Consider the following 20,766-nt stretch of genomic DNA (forward strand, 5'->3'; position numbering starts at 1 on the left):
GTTGGCAACCCTGAACTGCAGCTGCCTTTTAGTTGCATTCACCTTGCATTTGAGACAATTTTCACAACTATAAAACCTTGAAAGATGGAGGGTGTATCCTCTTAAGGAATTCAATGGGTTTATTGTACTGCCAAAGATACCTCCACTTTTTCCCATTCTGCCCCCTTTACTACTATTGCTCTGGGTTTTCTCCTATACCTCTCTATTATACTCCTACAAACCATATGAGAACCGTTGGCTTGATTACCTCATTACCACCATCATTCAATTCTTCTATTGGTTGAACTGAATGGACTTTTTTCAACCTGACTAAAAACCATGTAACTATTGTGCTCCACACTGTCAAATGACTGAGATGTTCTACCCTTGTACTTTCACCCACGATCTTGGGTGGCTGCATTCATTATTTCTGTTATAGCATTTCCATTTATACTTCCGAAAAGATATACATCCACACACACACCCACACACACTGCCAGTGTGATCACGTATTACATATACACCATATACCAGACATTAGAACCATATTACCTGGCTGTTGTGCAGCTGACTGAGCAGAACCAGATAGTTTTGTGGGTCTTTCCGCACATCCAGGCATTGTAGCTCATGAACAATTGCATTTACCTCCTCATCAACATAAAAGAACTTTGCAAGTAGGCGTGGATCTGATTTCTGTGGGGAATGGAAGAAAATTCACAGTTAAAAATAAACTTGCCTTTTAAAATAACAGATGACATCAAACCCATTCTCTGGATGACAAGAAACCATTTTCTAAAGGCTATTGAAGTAGTAAAGTATTTTTCCTGAACGTAACCATTTTTTCTTCACAGCTTTTAACATGCAAGTATACTGTAATAGTCCTGTACAGATAAATAGGCTGTAATATACACCAAATAAAATATTCTTGTCTTTTTGCATAATTGTAACATGACTGCAATGCAGTAACACAATGCAGTCAGTCTTTTCACACACCTAGCACTCTGCACAGCCAGGTAAAACACTTATTTCCAATTCAGTAAGGTATCTCCTTATGTACTCCCTCTGCTGTCATCCTGTTCATTAACCAGTGGACCAGCATTATACCAGTGGCGAGGCCCATGCATTGTGGGCGCACAGGCACTGCTCCCCCATCCATGTGCCTGGCCCCTTTCAGGACGCTGGACGCATGGACTCCTACGGTGGGGGTGTTTGCAAGTACCTGATTAGAGCCGGAGGCTCTAATAGGCTTCAAAATAGGGTGGGCTCGGGACGCAGAGAGTGTGCCCTGATTTCTGTTCACTTCCTTTCTCATAACCAAAACAGGAAGTGAGAGGAAATCCCTTCACAAGAGAGGGAATACCTGGGTGTAACCAGAGTCATCAGAACTAATGTCTCCATTGGAAGATTTCCCCTCAGTTAATGTTCTGGTGTTAACCCAAAATTCAGGATTTCCCTTTACTTGAGGATACCAGTAAACAGGACAAACAGAGGATGAATTTCCCCAACAGGGGCACAGATTGCAATAAAAACATTACAGGGATTATAATCGTAATACCTCTTCCCAAAAGAAAAAGGTGATGCCTTTAGTTAGAATTCAAAAGGAAAGCCCTCAGGAACCAACCTTCCTTATGTGTAATGAAATCACCTATTTTTACTATTACAATTGTATTTATTTTATACAATAAAATTTCCAAATCCTTAAAGTATGCATTGCTCCCCACTCTTACCATTAGAAATGATGCGGCTATACCGTTTGAATGGGATTGTTTTCCCAGGTTTAATTAAAGCTATGAGTTTCAAACCATGCTTAAAGTGGTTGTATACCCACTTTTTTAACTTTTACCTACAGGAAAGCCTATAATAAGGCTTACCTGTAGGTAAAAAAAAATATCTCCTAAACCTGTACGGTTTAGGAGATATTCCCCTCGGTATGCGCCGCTGACTGCAGCGGCGCATGCGCACAAGGGGGTTCTCTCCGTGAAAATCCGGCAGCGCTCGTCCGGCCGGATTTAAATCTCCCGCGCGCATGCGCGGGAGTGACGATATCGCGGCTCCGGCCACTCACAGCGCCGGAGCCGTGATACCCGGAAGAGACGCCGAGGGAGCATGTCGGCTCCCTCGGCGTGGATCGGGCGAGATATCGGGGCCTCGTTCTAAGGTAAGTATTTCATAATGAGCTAGTATGCGGTGCATACTAGCTCATTATGCCTTTTGCTTTGCAGGTTTTAAAAAAAAAAAAAAAAAAAAAAAAAAAAAAAATTGCGGGTTTACTACCGCTTGTTTCACTTTGTTACATCAACTGATATCATGTGTGCAAGGCACTTGTAAAGTCATGTGAGGTATCAGGGGCAGAGCCTGATGACACTGATGTGTGTCATTCTCAGCAGCATATCTGTGCTGAGTACATGTCCAGGTCTGCCTTGCTAGTACTGAGGCTGTCAGTCGGAAACAATGCCATGCACACCGAAAATACAAGCTCAGTCTAGAAGTCTTTTTAGAATTTATTGCTGAGTAACTGGAAACTGGAAAGGGGTTCAGGATACGGCAAATAAGAGGAAAAACCTCCAGCACAAATCCTTGCTGTAGCTGCAGGCACACATGAAAGTCCCACACATAGGTCTTACTCACAATGTCCCAGGACCTGTCTACTACCCAGTTTCCTCGGTAGACCCTCAGTGAGTGAGACAAAAGATCCTTCTCAAGACCAGGACTTCAGTACAGTTCTCTCCAGCAAAAATACATTAGTAATCTTCTCCAAGCCCTCAGCCCAGCACCTGCTGAGCACAAGACTAATTTCTTGTCTCGCTAGTCACCTGCTGGGTGTAGCAGCCCCAGGAGAACTGGAATCCCCATGGAGAGGCAAGAACACTCTGGGAAGGCCTCCCAAACATGTATCCCCTACCCAGCCACCTTCTGGATGCCTCTTTGTAGGCATTGGTTGGGGCATGATAAATATTCATACTGGCGATGTGATTATTCTTGCCATATATTCTGAAATATTCTTTAGCAGGTGGGAGGAACCAAAACACCCAGCTTAGGAAACCCTGACTAGGCAAAAACAGATCACTGCTCCACTGGATACAGTAAAGCCAAAAACTAAACTTAGACCAACAACCTAACTAGAGGGTGCTACAGGTATACAGTATATAGAGTCTACTGCTGTGGGTGTGTATCATATGATGAGATAAAAGTAGGGGCACTGATCTCTGAGTATATTAGCTACTGGCTGCATATGGGTGAAGATGAAGGGGGTCCAAGAGGCTCTGTTGTGAATCTTGAGCTACATATATGTTAGAGGTGTCAAACTCCGTTTTATTGCAGGCCGCATCAGCATTATGGCTGAATGAAAAAAGGCCGAATTAACTTTGGAATCCCGGGCAAGGAATAAACTCTTCTTTCAGAAGAGACTTCAGCAGAGGGAGAGACGAATGACAGACGAGGGGAGAGGGGGAGATTATTAACCAGACTAGTCCCATTGTATCCACTTTTAAGTCCTATTATCAGGCTCTATATACTTCTAGGGCAGACTATACATTAGCGGAGTTATCTATTTATCTGGCTACCATTAATCTCCCAGCCCTCTCAGCGGAATAGGGGAAGACTCTCAATGCTCCACTTATTCTATTGCCATTGGAAAGTGCATTGGCTAGTTTTTCTAATTCCAAAGCTCCATGGACTGACGGTCTCCCTATAGAGGTCTATATTAAAAAAATAATAATAATAATTTACATACATACATCCCCAAGGAGATGCTTCCTGCCCTTCTTAATACACTAAATGAGGCCTTCCATATAGGTCAGCTTCCAGACAGTATGAGTCACTCTGTTATAATAGTTACACCTAAAAAAAAGATAAAAATATGTTACATCCCGAATCCTATAAACCAATTTCCCCACTGTCTACAGATGTTAAAATTATTGCATTAAGTACTCACTACCAGATTAAATACGTCAACAGCAGTTAATATTAGACGTGCATTCTTAAATATACAGGTCCCAGCCCTGGACCATCCAAATTGTGCCTGTCTGGCACTGGATTTAATAAAAGCCTTTGATAGTGTTGAACTGCCTTACCTATGGGCTATTCTGGAAACATTTGAGCTTGGCTCTAATTTTTGCCAATGGGTACGGTTGCTATATGCAGCTCCTATGGCATCAACTAGGGTGAACAGCCTCCAATAGTCTACTTTCAGACTTGTCCGGGGCACGAGGCAGGGGTGCCCATTGTCCCCCCTCTTTGCCCTATCTATAGAGCCATTGGCTTGTCTTATGCAGGCCTCATCTGATGTTACTGGTCTCCGATTAGGGGACATATGGAGGAAAAGGTATCATTATAAGCAGATCTTTTTCTGACCAATATCAGTTCATCTTTACCGCCAGGAACTAAATATGTCAAGGCGTTTAGTAGGTTTTCCATGTTAGGCATAAATTGAGAGAAGTCTGTGTTGATGCCCTTCTATCTTGCCCAGGACTTACCACCATCCTCACATTTTCAGCTCAGGGTTGTGTCTTCTTTAAAGTACTTGGGGATAGTCATTTCTGATTCCCCTCAGTTGTATATTGTAGATAACATACTTCCACTACTCGCTAGCTATTAATCCAATAAAGATGATATGGATGCCTCAGCTTTTGAATCTTTTACATAATGCTCCAATCTGGATACCTTTACAGATTTGTACCAAGATTAATAGTATAGTTAGGCATTAAATATGGCAGAATAAAACCCCCATTATTAAAAATTGGAGACTCTTCAACATCCCAAAAAAATGCGGGTGGACTGGCAGTTCCTAACCCAAGGATGTATTTTTCTTTGCATCACAATTACAGCACTTTGCTGGACGGGAGCTTGAACAGTTACCCCCTCCTGCTCGCCAATTATTTTTCTATGCATGTTTTCGATGGAGTATAAGGGGGTGTGTCATATGCGGATATGCCCACCTGTAAGCTAATGTGTAAACAATGGGATACAGAAAAAAAAAAAAAAAAAATAAAAAAAAAAAAAAAAAAAATGGATTGGCATTCCATACCCCACTAGATATACCCCGATATGGGATAATGATAGACTCCCCCAACTTTCAGTTCTTAGAGGCTCTCAGGAGGCGAGGAAAATCAGGAACAACTTTAGCTTAACTGTACGAGAAAAGTTCTTAAGAGTTAAGGGGAGAATTCTCTTTACAATCAAATAGGTTTCATCAATTCCTCGTATTGAGACATGCTTTGCATGCCCTGTTTTGATCTGCTAAGATACTCTCTCCCTACCCCTGTGACAAGATCAACAAAAGGTCTTACCTGTTACCTATAGGGTGTTAGATTTCTGCTAAACTTTCCCATACGCTTCAAGGCCAGGTGGGAACAGGATTTTGGTCCCATCTTTTCAGAGGTCTGGGAGGATGTTCTCTGGTCTCTGCCTCGGGTATCCCTTTCGCCATCACACAGACTGACCCAGATCTTTATCCTTCATAGGGTTTATCAAACTCCTAAATTTTTGTATACCATTAGCCTGAGATCTGAGCCAGCCTGTGCTAGGTGTGGTAACAACGGTATGTTGATACATCTTCTCTGGCGGTGTCCCAAACTCCAGAGATATTAGGCAGAGGTGATTGGTACCTTAAATGGGATATTGGATATCAATATCTTGGCGGAACCACTTATGTGGCTACTGTGATATCTCTACTTATACATTTTCCACAGGCAACACTATTAGGCACGCACTCTGTTGCCTGCAGACAGGTTGACCTTAAGTGGACCTCTACCCATCCGACGACTGTATGGGACTGGATTTCAGACCTTAATAGGACTATATTATTTGAAAAAAAAACATTTTTTTTAAGTAACGCCATGAATATGTTTGATGCCATTTGGTCAAAGTGACTTGAGTCCGTCTCTGGCACCAGTATAGATCAATCTGTGATATAGATACTGCAATTTCAGATATTGGGCTGTAGGCAGCCATCACAAGATAGGTACCTATGGGTAAATATAGTTTTTTTGGGGGGTTTATCTGTTAATTTTCCAGTGAAAGCTGTATTCTGTGGCCACCTTCAGTGTTTTTAAGTATTAAAAGGTTCTTTTCTTCTCTCTTCAGCTTATGTTATGTAACGTCTGTTTTTGTTTATATGATTCTACTTGGATAATTTGAAGAAAAAAATAAAAAATAAAAAAAATAAAAAAAAAGGGAAAGAAGAAGAAATTTACAGCATAAACAGTATCCAGGAAATCATCAACTTCTAAGCAAAAGTGCGATCGACATGGTCAACTGAGCAAAAGACAAAAAAAAAAAAAAAAAAAAAAAAAAAAAAACACATTGCGCAGGATCATGAACTGGATTTTTGAGTGGCATCAGATATCAGATTCCATGACTTAGATTTGTGAATTCCCAGGAGAATTCAGGCTGTCAAAAGGTGGGCCAACACCATATCGGATAACGATTTCATCATTTTGCCATACTTGTTTCCATAATTTTGTCCAACCCCAGGACTGAACATCCCAGGACTGATTATACTGAACACTGCTCACCACAAGAGGTCTTAGCCTATACTGAGATCTGAACAGGTATGTGGAAAACAATGGATGGTTGCAGCTTTGATGGAATACTAGGGATTATACACATATACTGTATACTAAACATGAGATTTGCATCAGATTACATTGCATTGTGTCCACATTATCCTATGATCTTGGGTTGCAACCAAAAGAATAGAATAGGTTTATTTCCAACTATGAAAGAAGATATTCAGTGGCTGGGGAAACAGGTGAGCACTACAGTGGATAGTTATTCGCTTCAATAACACTGCACTCACTATCATCCCCCTATGTTTTTTTGACTGGCATATGGCAATGCACAACTTTTTAGGCCATCGCATAGGCAATTACCAGCAGACACCAGATTCCAGCAGCAAGAATTGGCAGATTCTTGTGACTGGGATGATTGGATTACAAAGTAATGCCAGGATGACAGCAGCCATCATGGTTTGTATGTATCCAGGGCAGGACTTAGGGTGCTGGGGGCCCCTGGGCTTGAGTCACTTTCGGGCCCTACCTTCTATATTAATTTGTCGCCATCTGGTGCCGTTGTCTTGTCAAATAGGGTCCTCCATCAGATGCTGTCCCCTGCGTACTGCGCATGCGCAGTACACAGGAACACAGATTCCGAAAATTGCCGAGGATGAACGGCGCCTGCGCCGTGAGTCCAGGTTCTATCCCCACTATCCAAGTGGACATAGAGTTAGAATAAAAAAGAGCCGAGCGCAGCGAGGCCGAGCCCGAAGCGTGGCGAGCGAAGCTCACCCGCGAGGGGCCCTCTAAAATTCACAACCCTATGTCCGCTTGGATGGTGGGGCTACCACCTCCACTCACGGCGCAGGCGCCGTTCAGCTTCGGAGATTTTCCGAAGCTTCGTCTGCTCCGTACTGCGCATGCGCAGTACGGAGCGGACACATATTGATGGCCGGACTCTATTAGGCAGAACACCGTAACAATATAATCGATCCAATCGTTATTTGAAGTGCCAAGCTATTTTTAAAAGGTAACTGGTACCGTAGACAGTGTTAAATGCTAAACAAAGTAATAATCTATTACTGATTGAAGCTTGAAAAGTTTTTTCCCAATAAATAAATAATGATTAAAAAAGTTCAAAGTGATCAAGTGTTTATTGCAATGCACAAATATCTTGGTCAGAATGTGAACATAAAACACTTATTTACTTGGAAAACATATTGAAAAACAAACTACCACCTTGTAAGGTTGCAATCATAACAAATCAATTGCAAGAATATAACAAAATAACTCATTGAACAAAGTAGTGCAAGAAAATTGTACATTCTACTCCTCCCGAGTATTACAATACCACATGTGTGGGACTTTTCCACAGCCTGGCCACTTAGAGAGGCCCAACATGCAGGGAGCGCTGTCACGTGTTCTAGGAGCATAAATTACACATCTAACTTCTTGACTACCTATTACACTTTTGAAGGCCCAGGAGCACCAGGACTATGACACGTGACACTGATGTGGCACTGATGACACGTGGCACTAATATGTGGCACTGAAGACACATGACACTGATAACAGATGGCACTGATGACATGTGGCACTGCTGGCAGATGGCACTTATACGTGGCACTGGGGACAGAGAGATGGCACTGGGGACAGCACTTTACATTGTTTTTTTTATTTTTTTACTCAGTGACAGGCTGCTCGTCGCTCTCCCTCCTCACAGGCTGTCTGTGAGGGGGGAGAGCCGGCGATGAGAGATGATCTCATGATATCATCTCTCATTGGACAGATCAGTGCTAAATGGCCGCTGTGATTGGCCATTTAGCATGATCTGTGATTGGCTGTGTCCAAGGGACACTGCCGACACAGAACTTCCGATGAGCGCCCGCGGCACGCATCAGGGGAAGTAAACAAAGGAGGACGTCCAGGGATGCCCTCCCAGCAAGCAGGCTACAGCGCAGACGCCTAGTGCAAAGTATGGGCTCGCGGGGCCCCCTATTGGACGGGGCCCATGGGCTTGAGCCCCGTCAAGCCCTATTGAAAGTCCGGCCCTGTATGTATCCACACACCAAGTGGTTACCTGCATGCAGGATGGAGGTTGGAGCATGGATGCAGTCAGATTTACATACATAGGTCATTTCATCTGCCGATTTTTGCCCAGTGTATGCAGGTAGTCACTTTGTGTGAAGTAGACGCTATTTTATTTCCAATAACATTTCAAGAGGGGACCTGCTCTTTACCTCTTTACTAGACATGTGCAGAATGAAAACATTTGTTCAATTCGTTTTCAGAATTAGTTTAGTTTATTCGTAATCGAAAAGTTTTCCAATTTCCAAAAAGAATAAAATAGAAAATAAAAGGAATAGAAAAAAAAATTACATATATTTTTTCTATTCTATTCCTTTTCATTCTCTTTAGAAACTGCAAAAACTACTTGAATGCGAACACTATTCAAATTCGACTTTTGGCTGATTTTTTTTTTCGTTATTTCGGATTCATTTAAATTCGGTACTATTCTAAATTTGGAAGTTCGTATACATCTGAATAACAAAAATTTTGGTGTACACACTACTGGTGGGATTTAAGTTCTGGGTGATCCTAACAGAGGAATTTAATGTTAGCTTTTAATATCAGGTTTTTCCTTGGAATAAATGCGTTGATCTATATACAAAGACACACACACACACTTACATTGTAGATGGTAAAAAGATATTTTGTTATATTAAAGTCTGTATCTTTGTACCATTTATAGACATACAGCTCACATAATCCCTGAAGTAGTAGACAGAAGTTTTTAAAATGCAAAGAATTCAAACTCATCAACAGCCATATATCCACAATATGATGGCACATGGGTAACTGTAATATGTGATGTTAGTATTTCAGTAAAACAGGGTTATTCCAAAAGATGGAGCAGACTTCAATTAATTTTATTTTTTTTCAAGCAAAGGGGATAGAAACATTCCACACATCACTAAATAGTAGAAGGTTCAAAGTTTTATAAGGTCCTTGAGGTTGTATGAAATCAACATGAGCAAAATGTGTTGCGTGACAAACATCAAAACAGTAAACCAACTGGTCGCTAGTTATTGAATTCACAGCTTCAACAATTTAATGTCTCAGATCTTGAAGAGTAGCAGGCATAGATGGGACAAACCCCTACAGATAAAAATCCAGGGGGTAAGGTCCGATGACCTGGATGGCCACAGATGATGAACAAGATCTTGTTGTCCACCTCTTCCAATCCATCATCCTAGAATGGCGTTGTTCAGATAAAAAAAAAAAAAAAAAGAGAAGGTCCATAAACTTTGTGTAGAATCCTGGTTGTAGGCAAGGTTGCTAAACAAATGTAGTATGCTAGGTGTTCACTAGCCTAGTTAATTGTTAGGGGGATCCATTGACTTTTCTCTAACCCTGGATTTGATGCACCTCTTGTCTGTCACTAGGTGGCATTAGAATGACAAGGGCATAGTGAATTCAGACTAGGAGTGGATGGGCTGTCTCAGCCAATTAACAGGAGTTTCTTTGCCCCCTTGGCCTGAGGGGAGACACTATTTTTTCGGGAGGAGCCAGGTGATCAGGGGTCTGTGCCACCTGGACAGCTGTCTGGGTGGACGTGTGTTACAAGGCTCTGGGTTGCTAGGCCAGAAGCCTATCTCGGGAGCACCTGGCTTCTATTCAATGCTGTCTGAGGCCTATCCAGGTTTGAGAGAAGCAGTGCCAAGTTGCAGAGGTTCCGCCGGATGGGGAACCAAATTGTTGCCATCGGTGAGGAAAAAAAAAAAAAAAAAAAACAGTTGCCATAATGGGACAACCACAAATGTCACCAATGAGGTTTGGGCCAGAGGTAAAGTGGAACCAGTGACCACCAAGGGACAACCACTCCTGTTATAAGAGGCCAGAGTATGGAAGTCTAAAGAGGTACAAGAGCAGCCTTTTCACCAGCCGGGGACAGCGAAGAAGTGAGAAAGCTTTTAGCAGAGTGTCAAGCCAAGGACCCAACGGCTTAGCAGGGGTGAAGCTTGAGGAGTATACAGCGGGTTAGTGACAAATTAGATCATGAAGTCTAGAGAGACCAGGAGCTTAGTGAGTGAAGATCTACAGCGGGATACTGTGAGATAACATCTGTAATGGGTTACTGTGAGTTACGTGCATTGACTGTTGAAAGTTGAGTTGCCATAGGAGACAGCAGTTCTACAAATACAGTTGTTGCCTCCAGCTTAAAAGGCCCTCCACCTGTATAGTAGGCTTGTGCAATTCTTTTCGTAACGAATCGAAATTCGGCCGAATATTGCATCATCCGAATAAAAAAAATTACGAATTACAATGAATACGAAAGAAATTATAGCAGATGTAACGAATGAATTTGACATGATTCGTTAATTCTTTAAAGATCTAATGAAACAAAAGGTCAGCTCAAAGTAAATCTTATAGTCCAATCAGCTGATTCATTTTGTGCCGGAGGTTGGATTACTGGCAAAGTGCATTCCTGAGAACCGAGTTAGAAAGGTGTTGTATTGTATTTGAGCCAAGGAGAAGAGACGTGGTCATTGTGTGTGTTAAAAGATTCAATAAACAACTTTCCAAACAACGAATCATTATCACGAATGTATGCATGTATGTATAATTTCAACGAATACGAGCGAAATTATAGCGCATATAACGAATGAATTTGACAGGATTCGAGATTCAGTATGATGAATAGACACTCTACGAATAATAACGAATTATCCAAAAACTTATTAAGGTAACATAACGAATCTAACAGAACGAAATTATGTATTTTACGAATGACAACGAACCGAAATTAAATGAAATTTTCTGTTGTGCACAAGTCTACTGTCTGCCTATTACGTTTGCCTCAGAGTCTGCCAATTGCTATTGCATCTGCCTAAGGGTGTCCTGGCCCTAACCCTCTCTCCACCAGTTCTTTTTAAAAGACGATAAATATTTTTTGCATTGAAAAAAGTGACTGGCGCCCATGTTTCCAACTTGCATTACACGCAAGAAAACCCGCTCAAGGTGTCTGAGCCACAGTATCTCCTCCCCCGTCAAGTACAGGTGCCGGCTCAGTATGCAAATAGCATGTGAAGAAAGAAGTAATCCAGATGGCCGCCAACAAAAATATATCTTTATGACAACCATACAGCCAAGGAAAAAAATAAATAGCTGAAGGAGGTCAGCTCTCCCTGACTGCGAGGTCACAATTAGGCCTTTAGGGGTCGGGAACACAGCTACATTTGCTTATAGAAATTAAGCGAAAACACATTCAGCTTTGGTGAATCTCTCAGGTTCAATGACTATGCAAAGATTTCCCCTCCCCAAAATTCTAAAACTGTAGCAATTACCAGATAGATGAAATGTGGATTTATCTGAAAAAAAAAAAAAAAAAAAAAAAAAAAAATGTATCGTTCGGAAAAGCTGTCCTCTACCATAACATGCAGAATTGCAAATTTTGCACCTTCTGTTATGGTTGCCAGGATGCAATGCCTGCAACTTGTACGGCTCCATATGCAGATGGTTTTTAACACCACGCCATAGCGCTATGTGGCATTGGATGGAATTTCTAGGTGGACTTTGAAGCTCTCTATGTCCAGTTATGTTTTGAATGTGCTGCTATACCTTACAGTTTGTTTAACAGCCTCCCGACCTCCTCACGCAGATTTACTGCGGCAGAAGGGCATGTACAGGCAGATTAACATACCTGTACGCTGTCCTTTAACTTTCCTAACAGCATACCCGTGTCTGGCTCAGGGTGGAATTTAAGAAACCAAAAGCGGTAAGCCCCTCACCAGACTCGGGATCGCACCGCAGGATCCAGGAAGAGCTTACTTATCTTGTCCCCTGGATCCGGCGAGGTCTCCCCAGTGTGAGCGGCTCGCCCTCCGCTCGATTCATCATGAAGCCGGGCTCCGTTCCCTGCGACGCATGGGGGCGGAGAATGGTGCCAAATTCTGCAACTGAGCAAATTTCAGTGTTTTTGATTTGATTACATTATTTAACATTATTTTACTGTGGTTTGGACAGATTTAAGTGAGTTATTCCTAAGAATTACAGGACTACAATATAAAACGCCAAATTTCCATGCAAAATAAATTGTACCGCTTTCAGCACCTAAAATCCGACATAATAATGCCGCCAGGGAGGTTAAGAGGCGACTTGCAGGGGTGCGTGCCCGCCAGGAGCTCCGTGATCGTGGGTCCCGCGGACCCGATGTCCGTGATCGTCTCACGGTGAGGAAGAACGTGGAGATGCTAATGTAAACAAGCATCTACCCATTCTTCCTAATGACACTGTCACTGATCAGCACTCCCTGTAATCAGGAGAGCTGATGAGTGACGTGTCACACACACAGCTCCTCCCCCCACAGTTAGAATCACTACCTAGGACACACTTAACCCCTACAGCGCCACTTAGTGGTTTACCCCTTCACTGCCAGTGACATTTTTACAGTAAAAAATGCAATTTAACTTTGATCACTGTATTGATGCCAATGGTCCCAAAAAGGTGTCAAAAATTGTCCAATGTTTGCCATTATGTCGCAGTCACGAAAAAAATAAATAAATAAATAAAATATAATACTAAAAATGCCATAAAACTATCCCCTATTTTGCAGACGCTATAACTTTTGCGCAAACCAAGCGCTTATTGCGATTTTTATTTACCAAAAATATGAATATGTAACGGCCTAAACTGAGGAAATTTTTTTTTTATATAGATTTTTTGGGGATATTATAGCAAAAAGTGAAAAATGTGTTTTCAAAATTGTTGCAATTTTTTGTTTAAAAAAAATAAACCGCAGAGGTGCTCAAATACCACCAAAAGAAAGCTCTATTTGTGGGGAAAAAAAAAGGACGTCAATTTTGTTTTGGAGCCACATTGCACAACCGTGCAATTGTCAGTTAAAGCGACAGTCCCGAATCTCAAAAAGTGCTCTGGTCAGGAAAGGGGTAAATTTTTCCGGGGCTGAACTGGTTAAAACAACAAGTTGTAATCTGCGCAAACCTTTTGAATAAATCTTTATAAGCCCTCGAGTTGAAGTATATTTGGGGAGTTGTAGGGGTGTTGGAAGCTACTACTCCTTTTAGTTTGTTTTCTGTTAAGTATATGCATCTTCCTTTCACAGGGTAGATAGAATAGGGTTTGCTTTAGGGTCAGATTTAAGCTTAGTTAGGAACAGTGTGGACTTATGCACTGTGTTTTGCAGACTATACCACAACTGCTCTGCATGTTTAACGCAGCAATGGTGCAGCATTTACAGTGTTATAACAGGTGGTAAGGGGGCCTCTACCTACCTTTTCAGCTACCCCACTGCTTGTCAAACTACCACAGATTGCTTTTCAGAAGGGTGGGAAGCACTCCATGTGTAAACCTATCCAAAAAGGCATAGGAAAATAGGAATCTGCATTTTTAGAAGGTAAAAGGTTATGGGGTCTAAAGTCTATACAAACAAACACACAAACACACACAAACACACACAAACAAACACACACACACACACACACACACATTAAAAACCTCCATATACAGAACCCTATACCCACAGACGATACAGCGGGAAGCAAACAAATACTCATTTAAAACATGGTCCAATTTACTCCACTTGGGAAAAATAAAAACCTGCCTGATCCCTGAACAGTAGATACACCAAGGAGCAATAATCTCCGGTTTAATTATGTATAAATGTCAATACCCATTGCTGTGGGAGTCCATTTTTCATTTTCGCAGGTCTTACTGTGAAGAACTCCGTATGTGGAAGCAAAACCTTTCTCCAGTTGCAAAGAAATCAACCCTGGTAATGACCTTAAAGTGGTAAACACTGCTTGGATACTTGTAGATACAGGTGAACTTATTAAAAAGCTTACCTGTAGGTACAAGGAATATCTCCTAAACGTGTACCATCACTGTTTCTGCAGCTGGTGCCATCACTGGCACGAATGTGCTCTGAAAGAACAGCGTACTCATGCCACCCCTTCAGAGCTCTGTACCACGGCTGTGACACCATCGCGGCTCAGCCATTCAATTGATTGGAGCCCATAAAACCAGAAGGAAGACTCTTTGAAGATGTAAGCCCAGTTATTGGTGACAGCGTGCCAATGGACAGCTCCGTTTTAAAAAAGTATGCAAAGCACACTAGGACATTATGCCTTTACCTTGCAGGGGGCCCAAAATATATTTCAAATTGAATGACTTTGCACCAGGTTCACCATATGGACTACTTATGTTTTTATAAATATCATATTCCCCATTAATCTCCTCTTCTCCAGGGAGAATACATTTAGTTATGCCCCTTTCACAATGGATGTTCCATCAGGTCCGCCTGCCAATTTTTGAGGTGGACCTGATCGGACCCTGCATTGTCCTCTAAGGAGCAGTGGATGTCAGTGGGCACGTCTGCCATCTGATCCGCCAAAAATAGACAGTTGGTAGTCCCGTTTGCCATCCATCAGGCAGATTGGATGGCATCAGATGAAAATGGACAGGCGGTCCGTTACCATCCAATTTCCTGATAGTGGAGCGGACACAAACCTGTCATCCACCTGCTCACCAGGGACCAGCGGAGGGATCCCCCACTGAGCAAGCGGATTGCGCTTAGCGGAGGTGCCCGTGCGAAAGGGGCCATAAGCTAAACCTTTTCTTATAGCCAAGCTCCTCCTCATCAGTTTGGTTGTCCTTCCTTGCATAGTCTGACAGTGTCTCAGTAGGTACTAAAGTACGGATCAGAGTGCGGGGAACGGGCTGGTCGCTTGTTGGCTTACCTGGCGCATATGGACCAAAAAACCCCCACAGTGGTCTCCCTACGTGGCTCTGATGGGATGTTGATCTCTGACCCTGACGCGGTAGCTGAGGAGTTCAGAGCATTTTATGCCTCGTACTCCTCGGTGGCCACTGATGCTGGGGACGGGGTGGATGGGCTTCTTGGAACTCTTGATTTGCCCTCGCTTACGCCAACTCAGGTAGCATTGCTGGAGGCCCCTATTACCACTGACAATATTGCGGAGGCGATGTCCCAATTGAACGTGTCCAAAGCCCCTGGTTCGGATGGGCTCCCTCTAGAATTTTATCTTAAATATGCTGACACCCTGACCCCTAAGCTGCAAGAGCTGTTTTCTCACATATTTGAGTCGGAAACTCTTCCTCCCTCAATGTGTGAGGCTTACATAGTCCTTATCCCCAAACCTGGGAAAAATCTGGAACTCCCTGAGTCTTATAGGCCTATTTCCCTGCTTCAGTTAGACATCAAGATCCTGGCCAAGGTCCTGGCCATCCGCATGAATACGGTTATTCTCGACCTTATCCATCCCGACCAGACGGGGTTTATGCCGTCCAAAAACACGGCTTACAATTTGCGGAGGCTCCACATGAACCTGCAGGCGCAACACGACCTGGTAGGGGCTAGAGCGGTGGTGTCTCTGGACGCAGCCAAAGCGTTAGATTCAGTAGAATGGCGGTATTTGTGAAGTTGCCTACAGCGCTTTGGCTTCGGACCCCGCTTTATTAAATGGATTCGCCTTTTGTATAGCGGTCCTTGTGCCAGGATCTTGGTTAATGGGCGGGTGTCGCCACCCTTTCCCTCTCTCTCGGGGTACTAGGCAGGGCTGTCCCCTATCCCCACTGTTGTATGCTATAGCAGTAGAGCCGCTTGCGGCGGCCCTTAGGGGGCATCCCGGTATCAAAGGGCTTGAGTGTGGCAGCCTGGAGGAGAGGATCAGCCTGTATGCGGATGATATGCTTCTGTATTTGGCGGATACACTCCCCTTCCTCCGGGAAGCTCTTGAGACGATCCAGCTATTTGGAGCACACTCAGGGCTTAAAATCAACTGGGAGAAATCCCAAATTTTGCCCATTGATCTGTGTGCCCTGGGGATCTGGGAGGGGCGGCCCTGCCAGATTTTGCCCTGTATTACCTGGCGGCCCAGGTGTCCCACTTATACCACTTGGACAAACAAGACAAAAACAGGTATTTGACATTTGCCCTAAACGTGGAATACTCGATCACCCATCCCTTTCAACTGCTATTTAGAGACCGTGCCTCGGTGGAGTTTCAGGGGAATCGCAAAGGACTACTCTACGCACACTGCAGGATTTGGGAGGCGGTCAGGAAAAGGCTGACAATTCCTGAGACCCACTCCCACATGCCGCTTTGGGATAACCCCGGCCTGAGTGAACTGCGGCTGCTTCCTGACTACTCGATATGGCTCACGCATGGGATTATATATCTCTCTGACTTATATCGAGGACAGGTGTTGAAATCGTTTCAGGAGCTTAAAGGAGGAATTTGCTCTCCCGAACTCCATGCACTACAGATACCTCCAGCTTCGCCATGCTCTTCAGGCACAATTTGTGCAATCCCCACCCAGGGTACATAGTCTGGTAGTAGTGGATATGCTCTTGGGGCAAGACCCACGCAAATTGATTTCCAGTATATATACCCTTCTGATTAGACCCCCAGCGATTGCATTGACAGAGGACCTTAGAGGGAGGTGGGTGGAAGATGTGGGGGAGCTTGAGGATGATGAATGGGAAGAAGCCCTGGACAATGGTAAAAAGGTCTCACCCAAACTCTCGGATCGTTTCACATACCTGAATATTCTACATAAAACTTAATTGACACCGAAACGCATTGCCAAATACAAACCTGACTACAGCCCCCTTTGCCCCAGGTGCGGCAGCTCACAAAGCACCTTTTTTCATATCCTGTGGTCTTGCCCGGTGATCCAGCGCTACTGGTCTCACATTATCAGATTTATTCATGACAAAATGGGATCGCCTCTGACGCTGTGCCCCAAACAATGCCTCCTGGGGGTCTTTCCCAATCCGGACTCGGACAAATACCACAAGATATTTTTGCACGAATCTCTATTTATGGCTAGGTTACTGGTGGCAAGAAAGTGGCTGCAAGCTCAGCCCCCAACGCCTCAGGAGTGGGTGGCTGCGATTAATAATGTACTCCCATATAAGAAAGAACTTTATGCCCACAGGGGTTGTCAGTCTAAATATACTAAAGTCTGGGACGCATGGTTGAATGATGCCGCCACATGCAATGAGTTTCCCTCATAGGAGCTAGGTGATCCAGAATAACTGACCCAGAGAGGGTCGGGACTGCACTGCGAAACGATGGCACAATATTGTGCATTTTATTTGTAGAGCTAGATCTCCCCCGCTGTTATGCTGTCCTAGCTTAAATTTGTAGGCTTGCTTTCCATAATATCTTTTAGTTTTCTTTTTATTACTTGCGTTGATATGTTGGGGACCTGTGCTCCCCCTGCCATGCAACATGTATTTTTCTTATTTTTTCCTCAATGCTAGAGAATGCTGTCATACTGTCTGTACATCCTTTTTCTTTGGTTTTCAATAAACCACCACGTTATTTGTAAAAAAAAAAAAAAAAAAAAAAAAAAGTACGGATCAGGCCCACTAAGAAATCGTAGCCACTGATTTTTTTTTCCCCTCTTTTCTTCCAACAATTTCTATATACAATACAAGTTTACTTCTAATATGCCTGAAGATATCAATAGACATGTGCAAAAGGAAAAGATTGGTTTAGTTTCGTTTTAATTCGCTAATTTCGTTTACTTATATTCGTTAAAATAGTTTTCGTATTTCGTTTAGTTTTTTGCCGAATTCGAAAAATCTGTCACATTTGAAAATATTTCAACCAAATTCGAAATTTCAACCGCATTCAAAACTATTTCAACTGGATTCGGAAATATTTTGCGACCTGACTTTAGGGCCATGTATCTCAGGGTCACTTGGTGCTAGAAACTTTGGATATGTTCTAGTACTAGTTCTATTGTGTTTGCATACCAAATTTGGTGTTTCTAGCTATAAGTGACCCCGAGATATGTGGCCCCAGATTCGGGTCGCAAAATGTCATTCTCTGCTGCAGAAAAGTACTTTCATATTGCCCATATCTGGGGTCGCTTGGTGGCAGGTGGACAATCCACAACTTGGCCACGTGGCACTCGTGGCTGGCTACGTGGCAAGTGGACAATACACAACTTGTGGCAGGTGATGTGGCAAGTGGACAAATACAATACACAACTTTTGGCAAGTGGACAATGACATACAGAATATGCACTTGCCTTGCGATCGACATCTGTGACTTCTTCAATCAGGCATGCTGACAACTTCATTGATACCATAAATATAAATGAAATAAGAGGTGTGTGTTTTTTTTGCACTGGTACACTGCAAGTATGAAAAGTTGATTTGACAGATATATACAAGTATAAGTAACTAACCATCTTCCAAAATTTCTAATTCAAATCAAAAAAAGATTAGAACAGAAAAAAAAAAAATTTAATAGAATAAAATAGATAGAATATACAACCATCTGCTGAAATTCAAATTTGAATAGAATAAATTCAAATTTTTAAATGAATTAAATTTTAAAAAATTTGGATAGAAAAGATTATAATAAAATAGAAAATAGAGTAGAAAAACGATAGAACAGAATAGAATATATTTTATTCTGTTCTATTGTTTTTCTAGTCTATTCTTTTATATTCTATTATAATCGAAATTTCGGAAGATGATAGATTTTATATATCTAACATTTGAATTTCGTATAGAATGAATTAGAATAGAAATAGAGAACAGACTAGAATATAGATACTATTTATTTTATTTTTAATGTTTTTGCAGATTACCATTTGTTTTAATAAGATCTCCTGCAGACTATTAGCATCTATTTCATTTTTTCACCAGATCTCCTGCAGACTATTAGCATCTATTTCATTTTTATTTTATTTTTTTGCATTAGAACAGCTATTTCCTTTAGATATAGATGCTAATAGTCTGCAGGAGATCTGCAAACAATGAAATATATGTTATTATACTGCAGGAAATCTGATGGAAATAAATAGTAATCTCCAAAAAATAGAAATTAAATTGATTCCAGCAGTCTGCAGGAGATCTGCAAAAAAAAAAAAAAAAGCAGAAGTGAAATGGCTGCTAATAGTCTACAGGAGATCTGCTAAAAAAATAGATGCTAATGGTCTGCAGGAGATCTGGTTAGAAAACAAAATAGATACTAATAGTCTGCAGGAGATCTGCAAAAAAATTAAATAGATGCTAATAGTCTGCAGGAGATCTTATGGAAACAAATAGTAATCTGCAAAAGAAATTAAAAATGAAATAGATAGTATCTATATTCTATTCTATTATTGTTCTAGTCCAGGGCTCGACAAAACCCGGGCGCCCGGTCGCATTTGCGACTAGAATTCCAGACCTGGCGCCTGGGGCAGCACAGCTGGGGGTATGCTGTCTCCGCGGCCCCCCCCCGGCGCGATCGCGTCGGGCTGCGCCGCCGCCGGCCGGTAATTTAGCCCCCGGCTTTGAGGCCTTCTACGATCCTATGGTTCCTTCTGTAATCTGGCGCCCTCTTGTGGTGGCCGTTGGAATTACAACCAGCAATGCTAATGGATGCAATGCTAATTTTCCCTGCCTGCCAGCCTATCTTCCTTCCCTTTACTCAGAACCCCTAAAAATTATATATATATTTTATTCTAACACCCTAGAGAATAAAATGGTGGTCGTTGCAATACGGTCTGTCACACCGTATTTGCACAGCGGACTTACAAGCGCACTTTTTTGGGGAAAATGTATTTAATAAAAAAATAAAAAATAAGACAACAGTAAAGTTATCCCAATTTTTTTTAATATTGTGAAAGATAATGTTGCGTAGAGTAAATCGATACCAAACATGTCATGCTTCAAAATTGCGCCCGCTCATCGAATGGCGACAAACTTTTACCCTTTAAAATCTCCATAGGCGGCATTTAAAAAATTCTACAGGTTGCACTTTTTAAGTTACAGAGGAGGTCTCTGTATTTTTTTTTTATTTTAACTTTTATTTTTATTTTTTTCACTGTTCTTTAAAAAAAAAAAAAATGTGTCACTTTTGTTCCTATTACAAGGAATGTAAAAATCCCTTGTAATAGAAAAAAGCATGACAGGTCCTCTTGTATATGAGATCTGGGGTCAGAGAGACCTCACATCTCAATTTACACTAAAATGCAATTTAAAAAAAAAAAATTGTCATTTGAAAAAAATAAATAAAATGTCCCTCTAAGAGCTATGGGGGGCAATGACTTGGAGACAGGTGAGGGGCTTGGGGCTATCTTCCCCTCACTTGTCTCCATGTCAGGCCAGGGACAGGTCCGGATCGCCGTCACGGACCTGGCTCCTAACTTTTTTAGCTGGCTCCTAGATTCCAAGCAAATTTGTCAACCCCTGTTCTAGTCTATTCTCCATTTCCATTCTATCCGAAATTCGAATGTCGGAAAGA

General features: G+C 42.2%; 1 protein-coding gene across 1 annotated transcript in view; it reads right to left on the reverse strand.

The window, feature by feature from the left end:
- Nucleotides 1–20,766, reverse strand: part of LOC143962984 (lateral signaling target protein 2 homolog) — an 89,476-nt gene that overhangs the window by 37,555 nt on the left and 31,155 nt on the right. Inside the window, exon 2 of the mRNA XM_077472514.1 lies at nucleotides 532–672. Coding sequence (XP_077328640.1) covers nucleotides 532–672 — 141 coding nt within the window. The remainder of the gene's footprint in view (nucleotides 1–531; nucleotides 673–20,766) is intronic.

This window comes from Lithobates pipiens, unplaced genomic scaffold, assembly GCF_037356315.1.
Source record: "Lithobates pipiens isolate NorthernLeopardFrog02 unplaced genomic scaffold, aLitPip1_a1.2 Scaffold_8, whole genome shotgun sequence".
In the NCBI taxonomy this organism is placed as follows: Eukaryota; Metazoa; Chordata; class Amphibia; order Anura; family Ranidae; genus Lithobates; species Lithobates pipiens.